This window comes from Bufo gargarizans, chromosome 4 (genome assembly GCF_014858855.1).
Source record: "Bufo gargarizans isolate SCDJY-AF-19 chromosome 4, ASM1485885v1, whole genome shotgun sequence".
Classification (NCBI taxonomy): domain Eukaryota; kingdom Metazoa; phylum Chordata; class Amphibia; order Anura; family Bufonidae; genus Bufo; species Bufo gargarizans.
The window spans coordinates 79991717-80007385 of NC_058083.1; the positions used below are offsets into that span (position 1 = coordinate 79991717).

The 15669-nt window shown below is 40.6% G+C and overlaps 1 protein-coding gene across 1 annotated transcript in view; it reads right to left on the reverse strand.

The window, feature by feature from the left end:
• The window catches only part of TPO (thyroid peroxidase), a 250087-nt gene that overhangs the window by 34343 nt on the left and 200075 nt on the right, over positions 1–15669 (reverse strand). Inside the window, exon 10 of the mRNA XM_044290990.1 lies at positions 6121–6246. Within this exon, the coding sequence (XP_044146925.1) occupies positions 6121–6246 (126 nt within the window). The remainder of the gene's footprint in view (positions 1–6120; positions 6247–15669) is intronic.

Genomic DNA, 15669 nt, shown 5'->3' on the forward strand with positions numbered 1-15669 from the left:
GGTGATAGACAGCAATGAGGGAGGAGATGTATGGAAGTACAGCACTGTGGAGAGCTTTGTAGGTGAGGGGGAGAAGTTTGAACTGTATTCACTGGGCAACCAGTGAAGTAACTGGTACAGGCTAGAGGCAGCGGGGCGGACAGAAAGATGAGCCTGACTGTGGTATTTAGGACAGACTGAAGAGGGGGAGACTTTATTGAGAGGAAATCCAATTAATAATGAGATGCTATAGTCAAGACCAGTATGAATCAAAGCAACAACATGAGTTTTGGCTGTTTCCACCATAAGAAAAGGGTGGATTCTGGAGATGTTATTAACATAAAGATGATAAGAGCATGCAAGTGATTGGATATGGGGAACAAAGGAAAGATCCAAATGAAACATGACCCCAAGAAGGAGGGTGTGCTGTCCAGGAGTTATTATAGTGCCGCAGATCGAAATCTCAAGTTTAAGTGGATTAGTAGATGGGGAAAAACAAGAAGTTCGGTTTTTATTTAAGGATACAGTAGATAGTCTTTATTTAAAGATGGCATTTAATAGTGTAACACAGGCTATGACTAAGATCTTATGATCGAAACGCGTAAGCAAGGATATTTAAGATATATCCATGTTAATGTTTTGAAATAAAGTATAGAAGATTTTACACCGCTCACAGGATTGCTGGCTATTCCTTTCTTTACATAAAAAAAAAAAAGTTTAGTTTAAACAATATATTGCAGTAAAAGAATGTGTTCACTAACATACCGTAGCTATAAGAATGCAATTTTTGCAGTGTTTGAACTAGATGGTATATTAAAGTAATAGAATATATTTACTTACACGGGTATAACAATGTAATTTTTGCAGTAAAATGTGTTAGAATTATACAATATATTGCAGTAATAGAATGTGTTCATTAACATGACTATAAATGCAGTTTTTGCAGTGAAATGTGTTTGAACTGAACGGTATCTTGCATTAATACAACACTTTTTTTGTATTTAGAGTAAAGAAAATTCAATATCCTTTTCCATTAAGGGGATTCTGTCATGAGATTTTACCCCTATAACCTAAACATATGTCCATGTCCGTACTAATAACATGAATCCTAAGCTGGCCTTGTTAAACCTGCTTGTGGCTCTATTAGCCCAAAAATAAATTAGCCCATGCGCCGGCCGCATAAGGCCGGCGCATGCGCACTTTGCTCAACAAAGCCGCTGCCGGAAGTCAGCACGGGCGCATCAGGCTGAGCCTAGCGCGCACGCGCAGGATCTGGCAGAGGGACGGGAGGATTACGGAGGCGGCGCTGAGGTGAGGAAGGTGGCACTGTAAACAGGGAGGGCGGCGATTAAGACAGGGAAGGCGGCGCTGGGCACCAGACGGCGATGGGTGCGGCCGGGCACCCTGTATTAACGGATGTCCACTTGGGCACCTTAGGTAGGTGATTGACAGGTTATAAAAACCTGTTTTTTGGGCTAATAGAGCCACAAGCAGGTTTAATAAGGCCAGCTTAGGATTCATGTTATTAGTACGGACATGGGCATATGTTTAGGTTATAGGGGTAAAATCTCATGGCAGAATCCCCTACCCGTCATCTTGCAGTAATATATGTGTTTAGTAACACGGGTATAAAAATGACGTTACTGCAGTAAAATGCTTTGGCTGTGCTATAACTACCCATTATCTTGCAGTAAAAGTGTTTAATCACACAGGTTTAGCAATGGTGTTATTTCAATTTTGCTTTTGATGTAACTACCTATTATATTGCAGAAATATATAACATGATCAGTAGAGATGAGCGAATCGAAGTTGATGAAGTGGAATTCAATCCGAATTTCAGGAAAAATTCAATACACACCAAAGCCGAATTTTTCTCACGCTTCGTGGTAACGAATTCAATTTTTTCCTAAAATGGCTGCTGCACGTGTGAAGACATGGAGAAAGGAGCTCTGGGAATGAGGGATCACCCATAATGCCATGCACGCAGCCAATCAGCAGCCAGCCCTGTGATGTCACAGCCCTATAAATAGCGTCAGCCATCTTAGATTTTGCCATTTATCAGTGTACAGGGAGAGATGTCAGCAGGCGCTAGGGACAGTGGTAAAAAAAAGACTTAATTGTGCTAAAAAAAACTATTTACAAGTGTATTAGTGGGAAAAATGGGCTGATTAGCTGATGTGTGGTGAAGTGAAAAAATTGCAGCCCTTTTTGTTGTGTGTTAGTGGAAAAACAAAATATATTTGCCGGTCAGTGGTGCAATTATATGGTCTAAAGTCTTTTGTGACATGTATTAGTGGAAAAATAAAAAAATATATTTATCGTTCAGCACTGCAGTTATCTGTTCTAAAGCCTTTTGTCGCGTTTATTAGTGGAAAAAGAGAAAATATATTTGCCGGTCAGCGGTGCAGTTATATGTTTTAAAGCCTTTTGTGGCGTGTATTAGTGGAAAAAGAAAAAATATACTTGCCGTTCAGCGGTGCAGTTATATGTTGTAAAGCCCTCTTCGGTGTATATTAGTGGCAGAAAAAAGTATTTGCCGTTGTGTGGTGAAGTGAGAAAATTACAGCCTTTTTTGGCATGTATTAGTGGGAAAAAAAGGCTTATTAGCCGTTGTGTGCTAAAGTGAGAAAATGACAGAGTTTTTGGGGTGTTTTCATTTCCATTTAGGTATTTGATCTAACAGTATGTCAGACAGAGAAGTGCCAGGTCCTGCACAGGGGAGTGGAAGAGGTGTAAATGTTCCTGGCCCAGGCAGAGGTCACAGCAGAGTAAGGGGGCATGGCAGCAAGAGTCACTTTGAGAGGCATGAACATCCAGTGTCAGCTAGCAGTCGTGTCGTGACCAGCAACCCAGCGGTTCTTGAATGGTTGACTCGGTCATCCACTTCATCCCAAGTGACATCAGACACCCCCAGCCAATAGTCGGTGGGTTCATCAGACACAACCCATAATTGGCATGGCCCGGGAGCAGGCCCTGTTCCCTCACCTGTCCTCAACCTGCCTCTGTCTTTTTCTGTTCCCTAAACCAGAGAAGTATTGTATGCTGTGGGCTCAGCTCCACTATACAGTCAGGACGAGCTACTAGAAGACAGTCAGCATCAACTGGCAATCCAAGATGTGGAGGAGATATCCTCCACTAGTCCGACAAGTTGTGATGAGGAGAGTGGCGTGGGAGCTGGTGTTGTGAGCGGTCAGGCTCCTGACCGAGAGACGGTTGAGGAGGACATCAGGGACGTGCAGACAGTGTAACACCCAAGAGTTGTGTTACTACACTCCTCTACCCCGCTACTACCTCCTAGGAGCCTTTATACTGTAATCAGATATGATTTTACTCATGTATCCCACAAATATGCATACAAAACCATGTTAAAAGCAATTGTTCATGTAATTTGCCTGGCTACCAGCAGGTAGCAGCAACCCATTGGCAGGTACAGGTTAAGTGTATCTGAGCTGGAATGGTTTATTCCAGCTTAGCTCCCCCTCTGTGGAGAGGTGTGCTGGTCCCACATCCTGCAGTATGCGTGGAGAAGGAAGTTAGTCAGAGCGTAGCCCACCCCCTGCTGTGTGTGTGTGTGTGTGTGTGTGTGGAGTTCCCGTATAGGGCGGGGGGAATCCCAAGACCCTCTCCATCTCCGTGCACCACAGGATGTCCTGCTTCCCTTCCATGATGACTGGGAATTTGTGATGGTTTCCCTGATAAAGAGACCAGGGGCTGGTAGTTATGGTTTAATCTTGATGAACTTTGCGACTCTTCCAGGCTCCAAGCAATCTTGAAGCATTTTCTTCTAATTGACTGTAGCTGCTAGAGGCCTGTTTATGCCAGGCAGGTTCCCCCAGAAGTATCTGGCTTGATGAGCAGCCGATACCGCACTTGCATCAATCGTGACAGAATTTGTCTCCAGGTAGAGAGAAATCATTTTTTGGAATGCTTTCTCTATTGCAACCACGTTCTCGAATAACCAGAAGACTGGCCGATTATCTACTGTCTTAGGCTAGTTTCACACTAGCGGCGGGGGACTCCGGCAGGCTGTCCCGGCAGGTGAACAGCCTGTCGGATCCGTGGTGCCGCTAGTTCACGTGGGCCCCCGGACTGCCACTCTGTCCCCATTGACTATAATGGGGGCCGGGCGGAGTTCCGGCGGCAGCACAGCATCGAACGCCAAGAGGCGGACGGACTTAAAGTACTGCATGCAGTACTTTTAGTCCGGCTGCCTTGCGGCGTGCCCTGCCGTGCTGCCACCGGAACTCCGCCCCCGCCCTATTATAGTCAACTTGAAGAAGCTGAACGAGCTCCTGTCCAAGTTGCTCGTGCTGAAGTCCCTCCCTTTCCAAGTGGTGGACTCTGCACCTTTCAGAGAACTGATGGCTTGTGTCGAGCCAAGATGGAGAATCCCAAGCCGTCATTTCTTTGCTAAAAAGGCAGTACCAGTCCTGCACACCCCTGTAGAACAAAAGGTGGGCCAGTCCCTGAGCCTGTTGGTGTCTGCCAAAGTGCACGCAGTGCCGACGTGTGGAGCTGTAACTATGGTCAGGGACAATAGATGTCCTTTACGGCCCACTGGCTGAATTTGGTTCCTGCACATCCACACCAGCAACTTGACTTGGCCAGGTGATGCCACTTCCGCCTCTACGTTGTCACGCCGTTGGTCCTACGACAATGTCCGCCTCTGCCTGCTCATCCTTCACTGTGTCCTCAGCCTCCACTGCAGGGACAATTCACAGTGCCCCTCCAGCATTCCACATATGCAAGAAATAGCGATGTCACGCAGTTCTGCATCTTGTTTTCTCCACAGACAGGATCCGTTTTTTGGAGTTATTGTTCTGACGGATCACCGGAAGGGCAAAATAATCAGTGACGTCAACACAAACTTATGCTGACACCCTCTCCACTCTGTAGGGGGGGGGGGGGGGCTCTACTTGTATAAGCATTTAATAGAACAGGTTTCGTAGACATCTATGTGGAATCAGTGATGAGGGTGTAAAAGGAGTGTGCTTTTTCTTGGCGCTAACATAGACCTGAGTTATTTGGTCAGTTTTGGCCCTGTGACTGACTTTCCAAATAAGTGAAGTGTGCAGTGATTCTAATAGTGAAACCTGTCATCTGCATGTCATACGGACTCACAGTATTATTTCACAACCACCGCACACCCCCTATGAGTGTTACTGCAAGGCACAGTGTTCTACACCACTATAAAAAGCTCAGAAATAGCCATTTTTAACAAAATTTACCACGAATATATTCGGATCGTACCGAATTTTTTAAACATTTGCTCATCTCAAATAATCAGCAACACAGGTATAATGCACTTAAATGCCCAATTATAAATGGTATTTTTTAAAACAAAAAATGCACAATTGCTTAATTTTTTCAGCAGAATGTATGCTGAAGGTGTGCTGGCAATAAGTCTATGAACTGTAGAAACTAGATTTTCTACTTTTACAATATAGTACTAGTTACCAGCAAGCTGCATGAAACAAGGCAGTGGCCAGTCCTTTACTCTCTTTATATTCTTTCCTTGATCAAACCCTAAATTATACCCAATTATGTCTCCCTTTTCTCTCCCTACACTCTCCTTATAGAGTCCCTATCACACTAAATTAGTGGCATGTGTCTGTAATAGCTTTTTGTCAGACACTGCCTCTATATTGCCTATCTATATCTCTATCATCTATCTATCTTTTATCATTTATCTACCTGTCTCTCGATTATCTATCTATCTTTCATCTATCTATCTATAATCTATCTACCTATCTATCATTCAGTACATTAATAAGCTTATAAGCCAACAGACATTTTCTTCTAAACACTAATCTTTAATCACCACAATGCATATTTCTGGATGACACTGAAGAACAGATGTGCCATTTGGCAAATTGTTTTCTATAAACAGAGGTCTTAATTAAAACTTGAAGATGGAATGGCTGGCACTTGGTGAGGAAGTATTTCTTAGAGACCATGTCACATTTGAGAATAAGGAGATGATATTTTATTTTATGAGCTCACTGACATTTATTCTTGGCACAATCCACTATGATTAACTAGAGACTACAAAAGCTACTTAAGTGCGTATTTTAATGGAGAAAAGAGCTGCACTGGATCCCAGCACATGTAAATAATGAGGAGTGAATGTATTACCTACACAGGTCCTTTTATCTTCAGCAAGTTCATATGGATCTGTGCACAGACATTGATAGCTTCCCAATGTATTCCTACATGTAGCGGAGGTATGACATGGGGGAATCATCTGATCTAAACATTCATCGATATCTAAAAAAAAACACAATATTATTATAGTAAACCATAGAAATATTACCTAACGTTATCTTAAGGCATGACAAAATGACCCTTACACACATCACAGCAACAAAGCCATGCACATTTCAGTTCATATTGGTCGCTACAGTTGTTCAAACTGCCCATATATGTTCAATGAAACTGGGTGATAGACGAAAGATCTTTCTGGGAACATTTTTGAATGATGTTTCGTTCACATCACAAACAATCTTTTTCTGAACAAAAGATCTTTCATCCAACTATCAGATGAAAACATTAAACAAGGCAAGGGGTATTGCTTAGAAGACAAAATTTTGTGTCAAAATTGTACCACAATTCTGGCATGAAATTCAGTCTAAAACTCAGCCAAAGAATAGTTGATAACGACCAAGTTAGACAGAAGTGTCTATCTCTGCACCAGATTTATCTTTCAGCCTGAGACCTTGTAATAAATCTGGTGCATGTCTAGACAGCCTGTCTAAAGGCTATATTAGATGGGCAGATTTTTTGCCCGATAATCGCTAACAAGCGTTCCTTTTAATACAAGCAAATTCTCTTTCATCAGGCAATTCATATCTTTTAGCATGCTGAAAGACCTAGATTTGCGGGTGGTAGATCATGCTGTGTAATCACGATCTGCCACACCACCACCGCAACTGGCACACCGCTGTCCTGCATGGGGATGAGTGATGGCATAGCGATCACTCCTTCCCATGCTGTGGCGGACATTGCTGTATTTGATAGCAGTGGTGTCCTCTGCTAGCTATCTGGCATCTGGGGACACCTCCCTCCCGACAATCACTTGCAGCATCGGGGTCTCTAATACACCCTTACATGTGTTGTCATATACAGACATACCCACAATTTCACCCGGGCAGTCCCCCTGTTATGAGCACTGCACTGAATCGCGCAGGGCAAAGGCATTTTATGAAGTTCCGGTGACGTACCGGGCTCTCCATAGTTTAAGCTAGAAGGAGGCTTCCGCCTAGCTGTGAGCCCGGTGATGTCACCTGTAAAACAGCTAGGGCAGAGCTAATGACCAACCATCAGAGCCAGTGACGTCACCAGGAACACTGCTGGGCAGAAGCCTCCACCCAGCAGTGTGTTTTTTTCAAACAAAAAGTGCTTGCCTTGCTTATACAGCGCAGGGGAAGGGAGAGCATCAGAGCATTAATATCAGGAGGCTGTCTGGGTGAAAATGTCCGGGTTCAACCCCTTTAAGTTTACGCCATTTACAGGCTTAGTAAATCTGCCTCACTGTGTAGTGGTCATGCCTGGTTACTGCAGTGCTGCTCCCATGCAACCAAAAACAGCTAAAAATGCACTGCGGCTGCATCACATGAACATACCCTAAAAAAAAACCTAAAACCTAACAATGTAAAAAATGTATGCAATGATATATTCAATGATACCTATATTTAATTGAACAAAAATTGGATTAAAAAAACTATGCAGTCTTCTGTCATTTATAAGACTTATTTTATCTTCGATTTCTAATAAATAAAATAATAAAATGATTACGAAAAATAACAAATGAAAATTGTGCAGTTGCAGTAATATATGGTAGCTTTAAGCTTCATAAGATCCCGTTATATGTTTTCTAAGTACATCGATAGGGTTGTTATGTGACATAAAGATAAGGTCTCATATTTACTCACTGAAGGCAGTGATGTCCATGCAGTGATATACAGTCACAGCTCAACGCTCTGCACCTGTTATCCTCTGCATTTCGGATTTTATGTGGTACAAAAACTAGCAGTAAAGGAGCTGACTAGGGAGCTCATCACATAATTGAAATTGAAGGAAGCTGTCAGTTTGGCAGGCCAAGCCATAAAAACTCTTGAAAAAAATCAATGCACTCAAAATTCTGTTAACCTGCAAATTGCTGGAGGATAGTGAAAGTGCCAAATGAAGAAAGAATTGTGAAGTGCAATATATTTTTATGTATTTATTAATTTTATTATAAGTACTTTGTTACAAGAGTTATTTTTATTTTTTGGTCAGGCTTATACAAGACCTAGTGTGTATTGTGAATTCTGTCTTAAAGGGGCTGTCCAATTTCACTTAAAAATTATGGTGAAGGCAGGGACAATAGAAGAGGCTATAATCACCAGTTAAAACCTTCTACTGCTGTGGCTCCCATTCTCTTGGCCTGGCGGTCACATGCGGCCAATCACTGGCTTCATCGCTCTCATGCCGTATACCAATAATGATTGGCTGCAGCAGACACATACAGGCATGTCATAGCTGCATCCAGAAGATGTTATGGCTGCAGTGGTGGGGAGGATCGAGCCACAGCAGATGAGGTTTGAAATGGTGAGTATAACTTCATTAACCCCTTCTCGACCGGCTATGATTATTTATGTCAGTGGTCGGGACTTTAAAGATGGCACCTGAGCGGAGCGGGTGCCATAGCCGCCGGGTGCCTGCTGTTTCATACAGCAGACACCCATGGATAATGTCCACAACCAGCGGTAATGCTGATCGTGAACATTTAACACTTCAGATGCCGTGCTTCTGGGTGTGCGGTGGCTCCCCCCGACAGGAATCGGAGGAGCCGATGTATGTTAACAACAGCCCCTGTCCTCCTGTGTGAGGACAGGGGCTCACCCACTTTTCCCCAAAATGAAAAAAAAAAAAAAAAATGCATTATAGGTATCCCAGCATGCAAAACGCCTATACTATTAACATTTAAAAAAATGTAATCCCATACGGAAAACTGCAAAAAGGAAAGTCAAAAATTCATTTTTTTCGTTCGTTTTTTGGTTGCTTTTCATCCCACAAACAAATTTAATAAAAAGTGATCAAAAGGTCGTACACTCATAGACACCCCAAAATGGTATCATTGATACACACAAAAAAAAAAGAGTCTTCACACAGCTCCACACACATAAATACAAAAAAGTTCTAGGGGTCAGAATGTGGAGACTAAAAGAAAAAATGTATATTTCTTTTTTTAGTATAAAAACACAATAAAAAATACACATGGATATGGTCAAATATACATATATGACCTGGAGAATAAAAGTAACTGGTCAGTTTTATAGAATAAGGAATGCCGTAAAAAGAAATCCCCCAAAAATGTGGAATTAAGTTTTTTCCAATTTCACCACATTTATAATTTTATTTCCCGCTTCCCACCACATTGTATGCAACTGCAAATAGTACCATCAGAAAGGGTATCTTGTCCCTCAAAAATAATAAAAGTTATGGCTTTGGATTATTTTAACACCATCACTGTATTCCAGGCTTTTTTGGTATTATTAACACAGACAATCTCTTAGAATTTAATCTGCATTTGTATCTAAGCAGAGATGGAAATATAAAAATACTTTAAAAGTTTGTGGGTGAATATATGTAACATCCCAGAGCCACCCTGCACCCTGCTACTGTCTTTATTGGGCTAACACAATGCCTTCTATGCATTCTGTTCCAGGTTCACCACAATGTGCATCTATATAAATGTAATTTGCCTGGTACAGTAGCAGGTGGCAGCAATTATGGCAGAATTATCCTTAGACAGAATGGACCACCATTAAATGCTCCCCCCTTTTGCGCAGAAGTGGTCAAGTCCTGCTTGCTACCAGAAGGAGGTGGGGCAGTTCTAGATTATTATGGTTGAGACTCCATGTTGGAGATGACAGGACACTAACCTATTTCTTGGCTGAAACTAAGTCAGACTAAAGAGTGGAGTGCAGCATAAAGAAGGAATCAAAGTTACTAATCTAGTAGTAATAAAGATATGGCACTCATATATCTGGAGGACTGCTCAAAACAAACTACTTTATTTAAGTTCAAATATTAATAATTCACAATATTAAAAAGTCATAATATTAAAAGGTCATACAAGATACGTAAATTGTAGAGAAATTAACAAACAAATAGATAAAACATCACAAAAATGACGATAAAGATAAAAGTCACTTGAGGTAGGAATTTAACTGATTGTCACATAGGTCAGACAGCCGATAAGTGCTTGGTATATCCACCACAAAGAAATCTAATTATCGATAATTCACCTGAAGCAAAGTTCTCGATTAAATAATAACAAAAAATTTGATTACTATAATCGTCGATTCTCGGTAATATGATGTACTTATACACTTTTCGTTTGTTTATTGGTTCGAGCGGCTGGAAGAGTCAAATAGTTCTTATGTAACAGTTCATAGGCTTATCGTTATTTTGAGTAATTCTGGAGTTTTAGCTCTAGGTGGCGTCCCACCTATTATCGAGCTATCTTATTCCCTTACCTCTAGCATCAGAGTGTGGCTTGTTCGTTTGATCACCGCTCCTTCAGCGTCCCTCATGCTCGAATCCTCACTAGCTGCGATCAAGCTGGGAATGGAACTGTATCACTCCAGGAAGTTAACGAGCACAAGTTTCTGTATGGGACGAGTCAGTCTTTTAGAAGGTTATTGATGAGGAGGTAAAGGTGAAGATGTTCTTGCGTACGCCTAAGTGGTGGTATTATGGGGTCCAGGTTCCTCCCAGACGCGTTTCTAAGTCCCAAAAGGTACTGACTTCTTCCTCAGTGATAACCTGGCTCCCACTAAACCACCTTTTTATATCCTCTTTCCTAATTGGATCCAGATGGTGCAGAAATCTAGTCTTTAGATCAGAATTCAGGTCTTATGGCAACAAAGATCTGGCCCGGATTATAATAGTGGAATACAATAAAATTGCTAATAAAGTGAGATTATTTGAAGATATAGCATCTCTCCATATTTAATAGGTCTCATACATATATATTACAACAAGATCTTACTTCCAATTGAAAAAACGCAAGTGCGGTAGTGGTGCGGTTCTAATGCGTTTTTTTTCTACCGATGCGTTTTTTTCACAAATGCTGCTGAAAATTTACCCTTGATATCTTGGATAAAGGGTTTAGTGTTATTTGTATTCTTTGCTGAGTTATATCCTAATTATTAATTAACTCCCACTAATACACATTATACCAGTAGAATTAAGATACATATAGACTAAAATGTATAAACGAATATAAAAATGAATCCATAGAGAATCATTGAAATCCTATATCATTACAATTGAGCATTTTTATAGATAGACAATAACAAATGATAAAGGAGGACTTGTGTCAGGTATGATGGACATGAGATTGTGGTTGAGTACGAGTGGGTGCTTCCCACTAAGGCACGGTCGGACGTACGTAACTAATATACCATCCGACTACGCATCAGTGAAAGGCAACCACCCCAGAGCCTTCGAAGTCTATAAAAAGCCAAAAATTTCGAGTTTGCCGTTTAGACCGTGTGGGATAAGGGTGTCCAGTTCAAAAATCCATTTTGATTCTATTTTGGACATTTTTTCCACATGGTTCCCACCTCTCCAATCCATTTCAACCTTCTCTATCGCTACAAAGCTTAAATTCTTTGTTGGTCATGGTATTCCTTGAAATGTTTTGAGAGTGGGTGTTCCATATGGCCTTTTCTGATGTTGTTGAGATGTTCCGTGATCCTTTTCTTTAGCATCCGTTTGGTCCTTCCCGCATAAATTTTATTACACGGGCAGCTTATTATATAAATGATGCTCTTAGTACTACAGGTGAGATATTCTTTTATTTTATGTCTAAATTGATTTACCGGGGATACTATTTCATGTGTCTTCCGTGGAAAACACGTTGATCGGCAATTAATACAAGTGCCGCATCTGTAAAAGCCTTTTATATCTAACATTGTTTGTATCGTAGGTTTATTAGTTTTCTTTCTTTTTGTTGTCGGGGCTACCTTTAAGCCTAAATTGGGGGCTTTATTATATACAATATGTGGTACAGTCGGGATTAATGAACCTATCAGCCTGGCCCCCTTCAAAAAGTGCCAGTGCTTTTTAATTATCTGTTGGATTTTGCGATACTGGGCATTAAAGGGTAAGACCATTCTTATAATCCCCTCATCCTTGTTTTTCTTCCTAGATTGTATTGGATTGAAAAAGCATTTTCTGTCTAGTTCCCGTATTTTACTCAAGGATGAGTCTACTAGGGTTTCGGGGTATTCTCACATTTTACAAGCTTCCTCTTCAAATTGTTCGTCTCTAGTGCAATTTCGTTTTACGCGTTGAAATTGTCCATAAGGTATATATTTAACAGCCATCTAGGTAGATGGCCGCTAGTATAGGGGATCAGACAGTTTTTAGCCACATCTTTCAGAAAGGTATTGCAGATAACCTTTTCACCTTCAATTTGGATATTTAAATCCAAAAATTCAATGTTTCCATCATACATTTTAGATGAGAGGTGTATGTTTCTGTCATTACCATTCAATGTGTCTATAAAAGGAGGTTAAAGAACCTCCATCCCCATTCCATACTAAAATAATATCATCAATATATCTGTACCATAGCACCAGGTCCGTCCCCAGCCGGGGCAAGACGGACCTCTCCTCCTGACTGGGATCATTGAATTTTTGGATTTATAATATCCGAATTGAAGGTGAAAAGGTTATCTGCAATCTGATCCCCTATACTAGTATTTTAATGATTCTCTATGGATTAATTTTTATACTCGTTTATACATTTTAGTCTATATGTATCTTAATTCTACTGGTATAATGTGTATTAGTGGGAGTTAATTAATAATTAGGATATAACTCAGCAAAGAATGCAAATAACACTAAACCCTTTATCCAAGATATCAAGGGTAAATTTTCAGCAGCATTTGTGAAAAAAACGCATCGGTAGAAAAAAAACGCATTAGAACCGCACTTGCGTTTTTTCAATTGGAAGTAATATCTTGTTGTAAGATCTTGTTGTAATATATATGTATGAGACCTATTAAATATGGAGAGGTGCTATATCTTCAAATAATCTCACTTTATTACCAATTTTATTGTATTCCACTATTATAATCCGGGCCGGATCTTTGTTGCCATGAGACCTGAATCCTGATCTAAATACTGGATTTCTGCACCATCTGCATCCAATTAGGAAAGAGGATATAAAATGGTGGTTTAGTGGGAGCCAGGTGATCAAACGAACAAGCTGCACTCTGATGCTGGAGGTAAGGGAATAAGATAACTCGATAATAGGTGGGACGCCACCTAGAGCTAAAACTCCAGAATTACTCAAAATAACGATAAGCCTATGAACTGTTACATAAGAACTATCTGACTCTTCCAGCCGCTCGAACCAATAAACAAATCGAAAAGTGCATAAGTACATCATATTACCGAGAATCGACATTATAGTAATCACATTTTTTGTGATTATTTAATCGAGAACTTTGCTTCAGGTGAATTATCGATAATTAGATTTCTTTGTGGTGGATATATCAAGCACTTATATGCTGTCTGACCTATGTGACAATCAGTTAAATTCCTACCTCAAGTGACTTTTATCTTTATCGTCATTTTTGTGATGTTTTATCCATTTGTTTGTTAATTTCTATACAATTTATAGTACAGACCAAAAGTTTGGACACACCTTCTTATTCAAAGAGTTTTCTTTATTTTCATGACTATGAAAATTGTAGATTCACACTGAAGGCATCAAAACTATGAATTAACACATGTGGAAATATATACATAACAAAAAAGTGTGAAACAACTGAAAATATGTCATATTCTAGGTTCTTCAAAGTAGCCACCTTTTGCTTTTATTACTGCTTTGCACACTCTTGGCATTCTCTTGTTGAGCTTCAAGAGGTAGTCACCGGAAATGGCTTTCACTTCACAGGTGTGCCCTGTCTGGTTTAATAAGTGGGATTTCTTGCCTTATAAATGGGGTTGGGACCATCAGTTGCATTGTGGAGAAGTCAGGTGGATACACAGCTGATAGTCCTACTGAATAGACTGTTAGAATTTGTATTATGGCAAGAAAAAAACAGCTAAGTAAAGAAAAATGATTAGCCATCATTACTTTAAGAAATGAAGGTCAGTCAGTCCCAAAAATTGGGAAAACTTTGAAAGAGTCCCCAAGTGCAGTCGCAAAAACCATCAAGCGCTACAAAGAAACTGGCTCACATGCGGACCGCCCCAGGAAAGGAAGACCAAGAGTCACCTCTGCTGCGGGGGATAAGTTCATCCGAGTCACCAGCCTAGATTAGAGACCAGGTCAATGCCACACAGAGTTCTAGCAGCAGAGACATCTCTAGAACTACTGTTAAGAGGAAACTGTGTGAATCAGGCCTTTATGGTAGAATATCTGCTAGGAAACCACTGCTAAGGACAGGCAACAAGCAGAAGAGATTTGTTTGGGCTAAAAAACACAAGGAATGGACATTAGACCAGTGTAAATCTGTGCTTTGGTCTAATGAGTCCAAATTTGAGATCTTTGGTTCCAACCACTGTGTCTTTGTGCGACGCAGAAAAGGTGAACGGATGGACTCTACATGCCTGGTTCCCATCGTGAAGCATGGAGGATGAGGTGTGATGGTGTGGGGGTGCTTTGCTGGTGACACTGTTGGGGATTTATTCAAAATTGAAGGCATACTGAACCAGCATGGCTACCACAGCATCTTGCAGTGGCATGCTATTCCATCCGGTTTGCGTTTAGTTGGACCATCATTTATTTTTCAACAGGACAATGACCCCAAACACACCTCCAGGCTGTGTAAGGGCTATTTGACCATTAAGGAGAGTGATGGGGTGCTGCGCCAGATGACCTAGCCTCCACAGTCACCGCACCTGAACCCAATCGAGCAGAGTGAAGGCAAAAGGGCCAACAAGTGCTAAGCATCTCTGGGAACTCCTTCAAGACTGTTGGAAGACCATTTCAGGTGACTACCTCTTGAAGCTCATCAAGAGAATGCTAAGAGTGTGCAAAACAGTAATCAAAGCAAAAGGTGGCTACTTTGAAGTACCTAGAATATGACATATTTTCAGTTGTTCCACACTTTTTTGTTATGTATATAATTCCACATGTGTTAATTCATAGTTTTGATGCCTTCAGTGTGAATCTACAATTTTCATAGTCATGAAAATAAAGAAAACTCTTTGAATGAGAAGGTGTGTCCAAACTTTTGGTCTGTACGGTACGTATCTTGTATGACCTTTTAATATTATGACTTTTTAATATTGTGAATTATTAATATTTAAACTTAAATAAAGTAGTTTGTTTTGAGCAGTCCTCCAGATATATGAGTGCCATATCTTTATTACTACTATTTTAATTAACCCCCTGGTGTTTTGGAGTTAACACATAGATATTGAGCACCATCCTTTCCTACTGATTGGTAGAGCCACCCCATCTTGTTAAAGAAGTTTCTAATCTAGCCTGTCAGTACAGCAGAGAGAAAGATAAAGCAGAGTTGAGTTTGCCTGCCAGTTTAATGCAAAAGCCTGCTGGAACCAAGACAAAGTCTGTAAACTGTTTGAAGAAACGTTTATTCAAGTAAAGCTGCCATAAAACTTCATCTCAAGGTCTGGACTCAAGTTATTTTTTCAAATCCCTCCATTATTCCCCCTT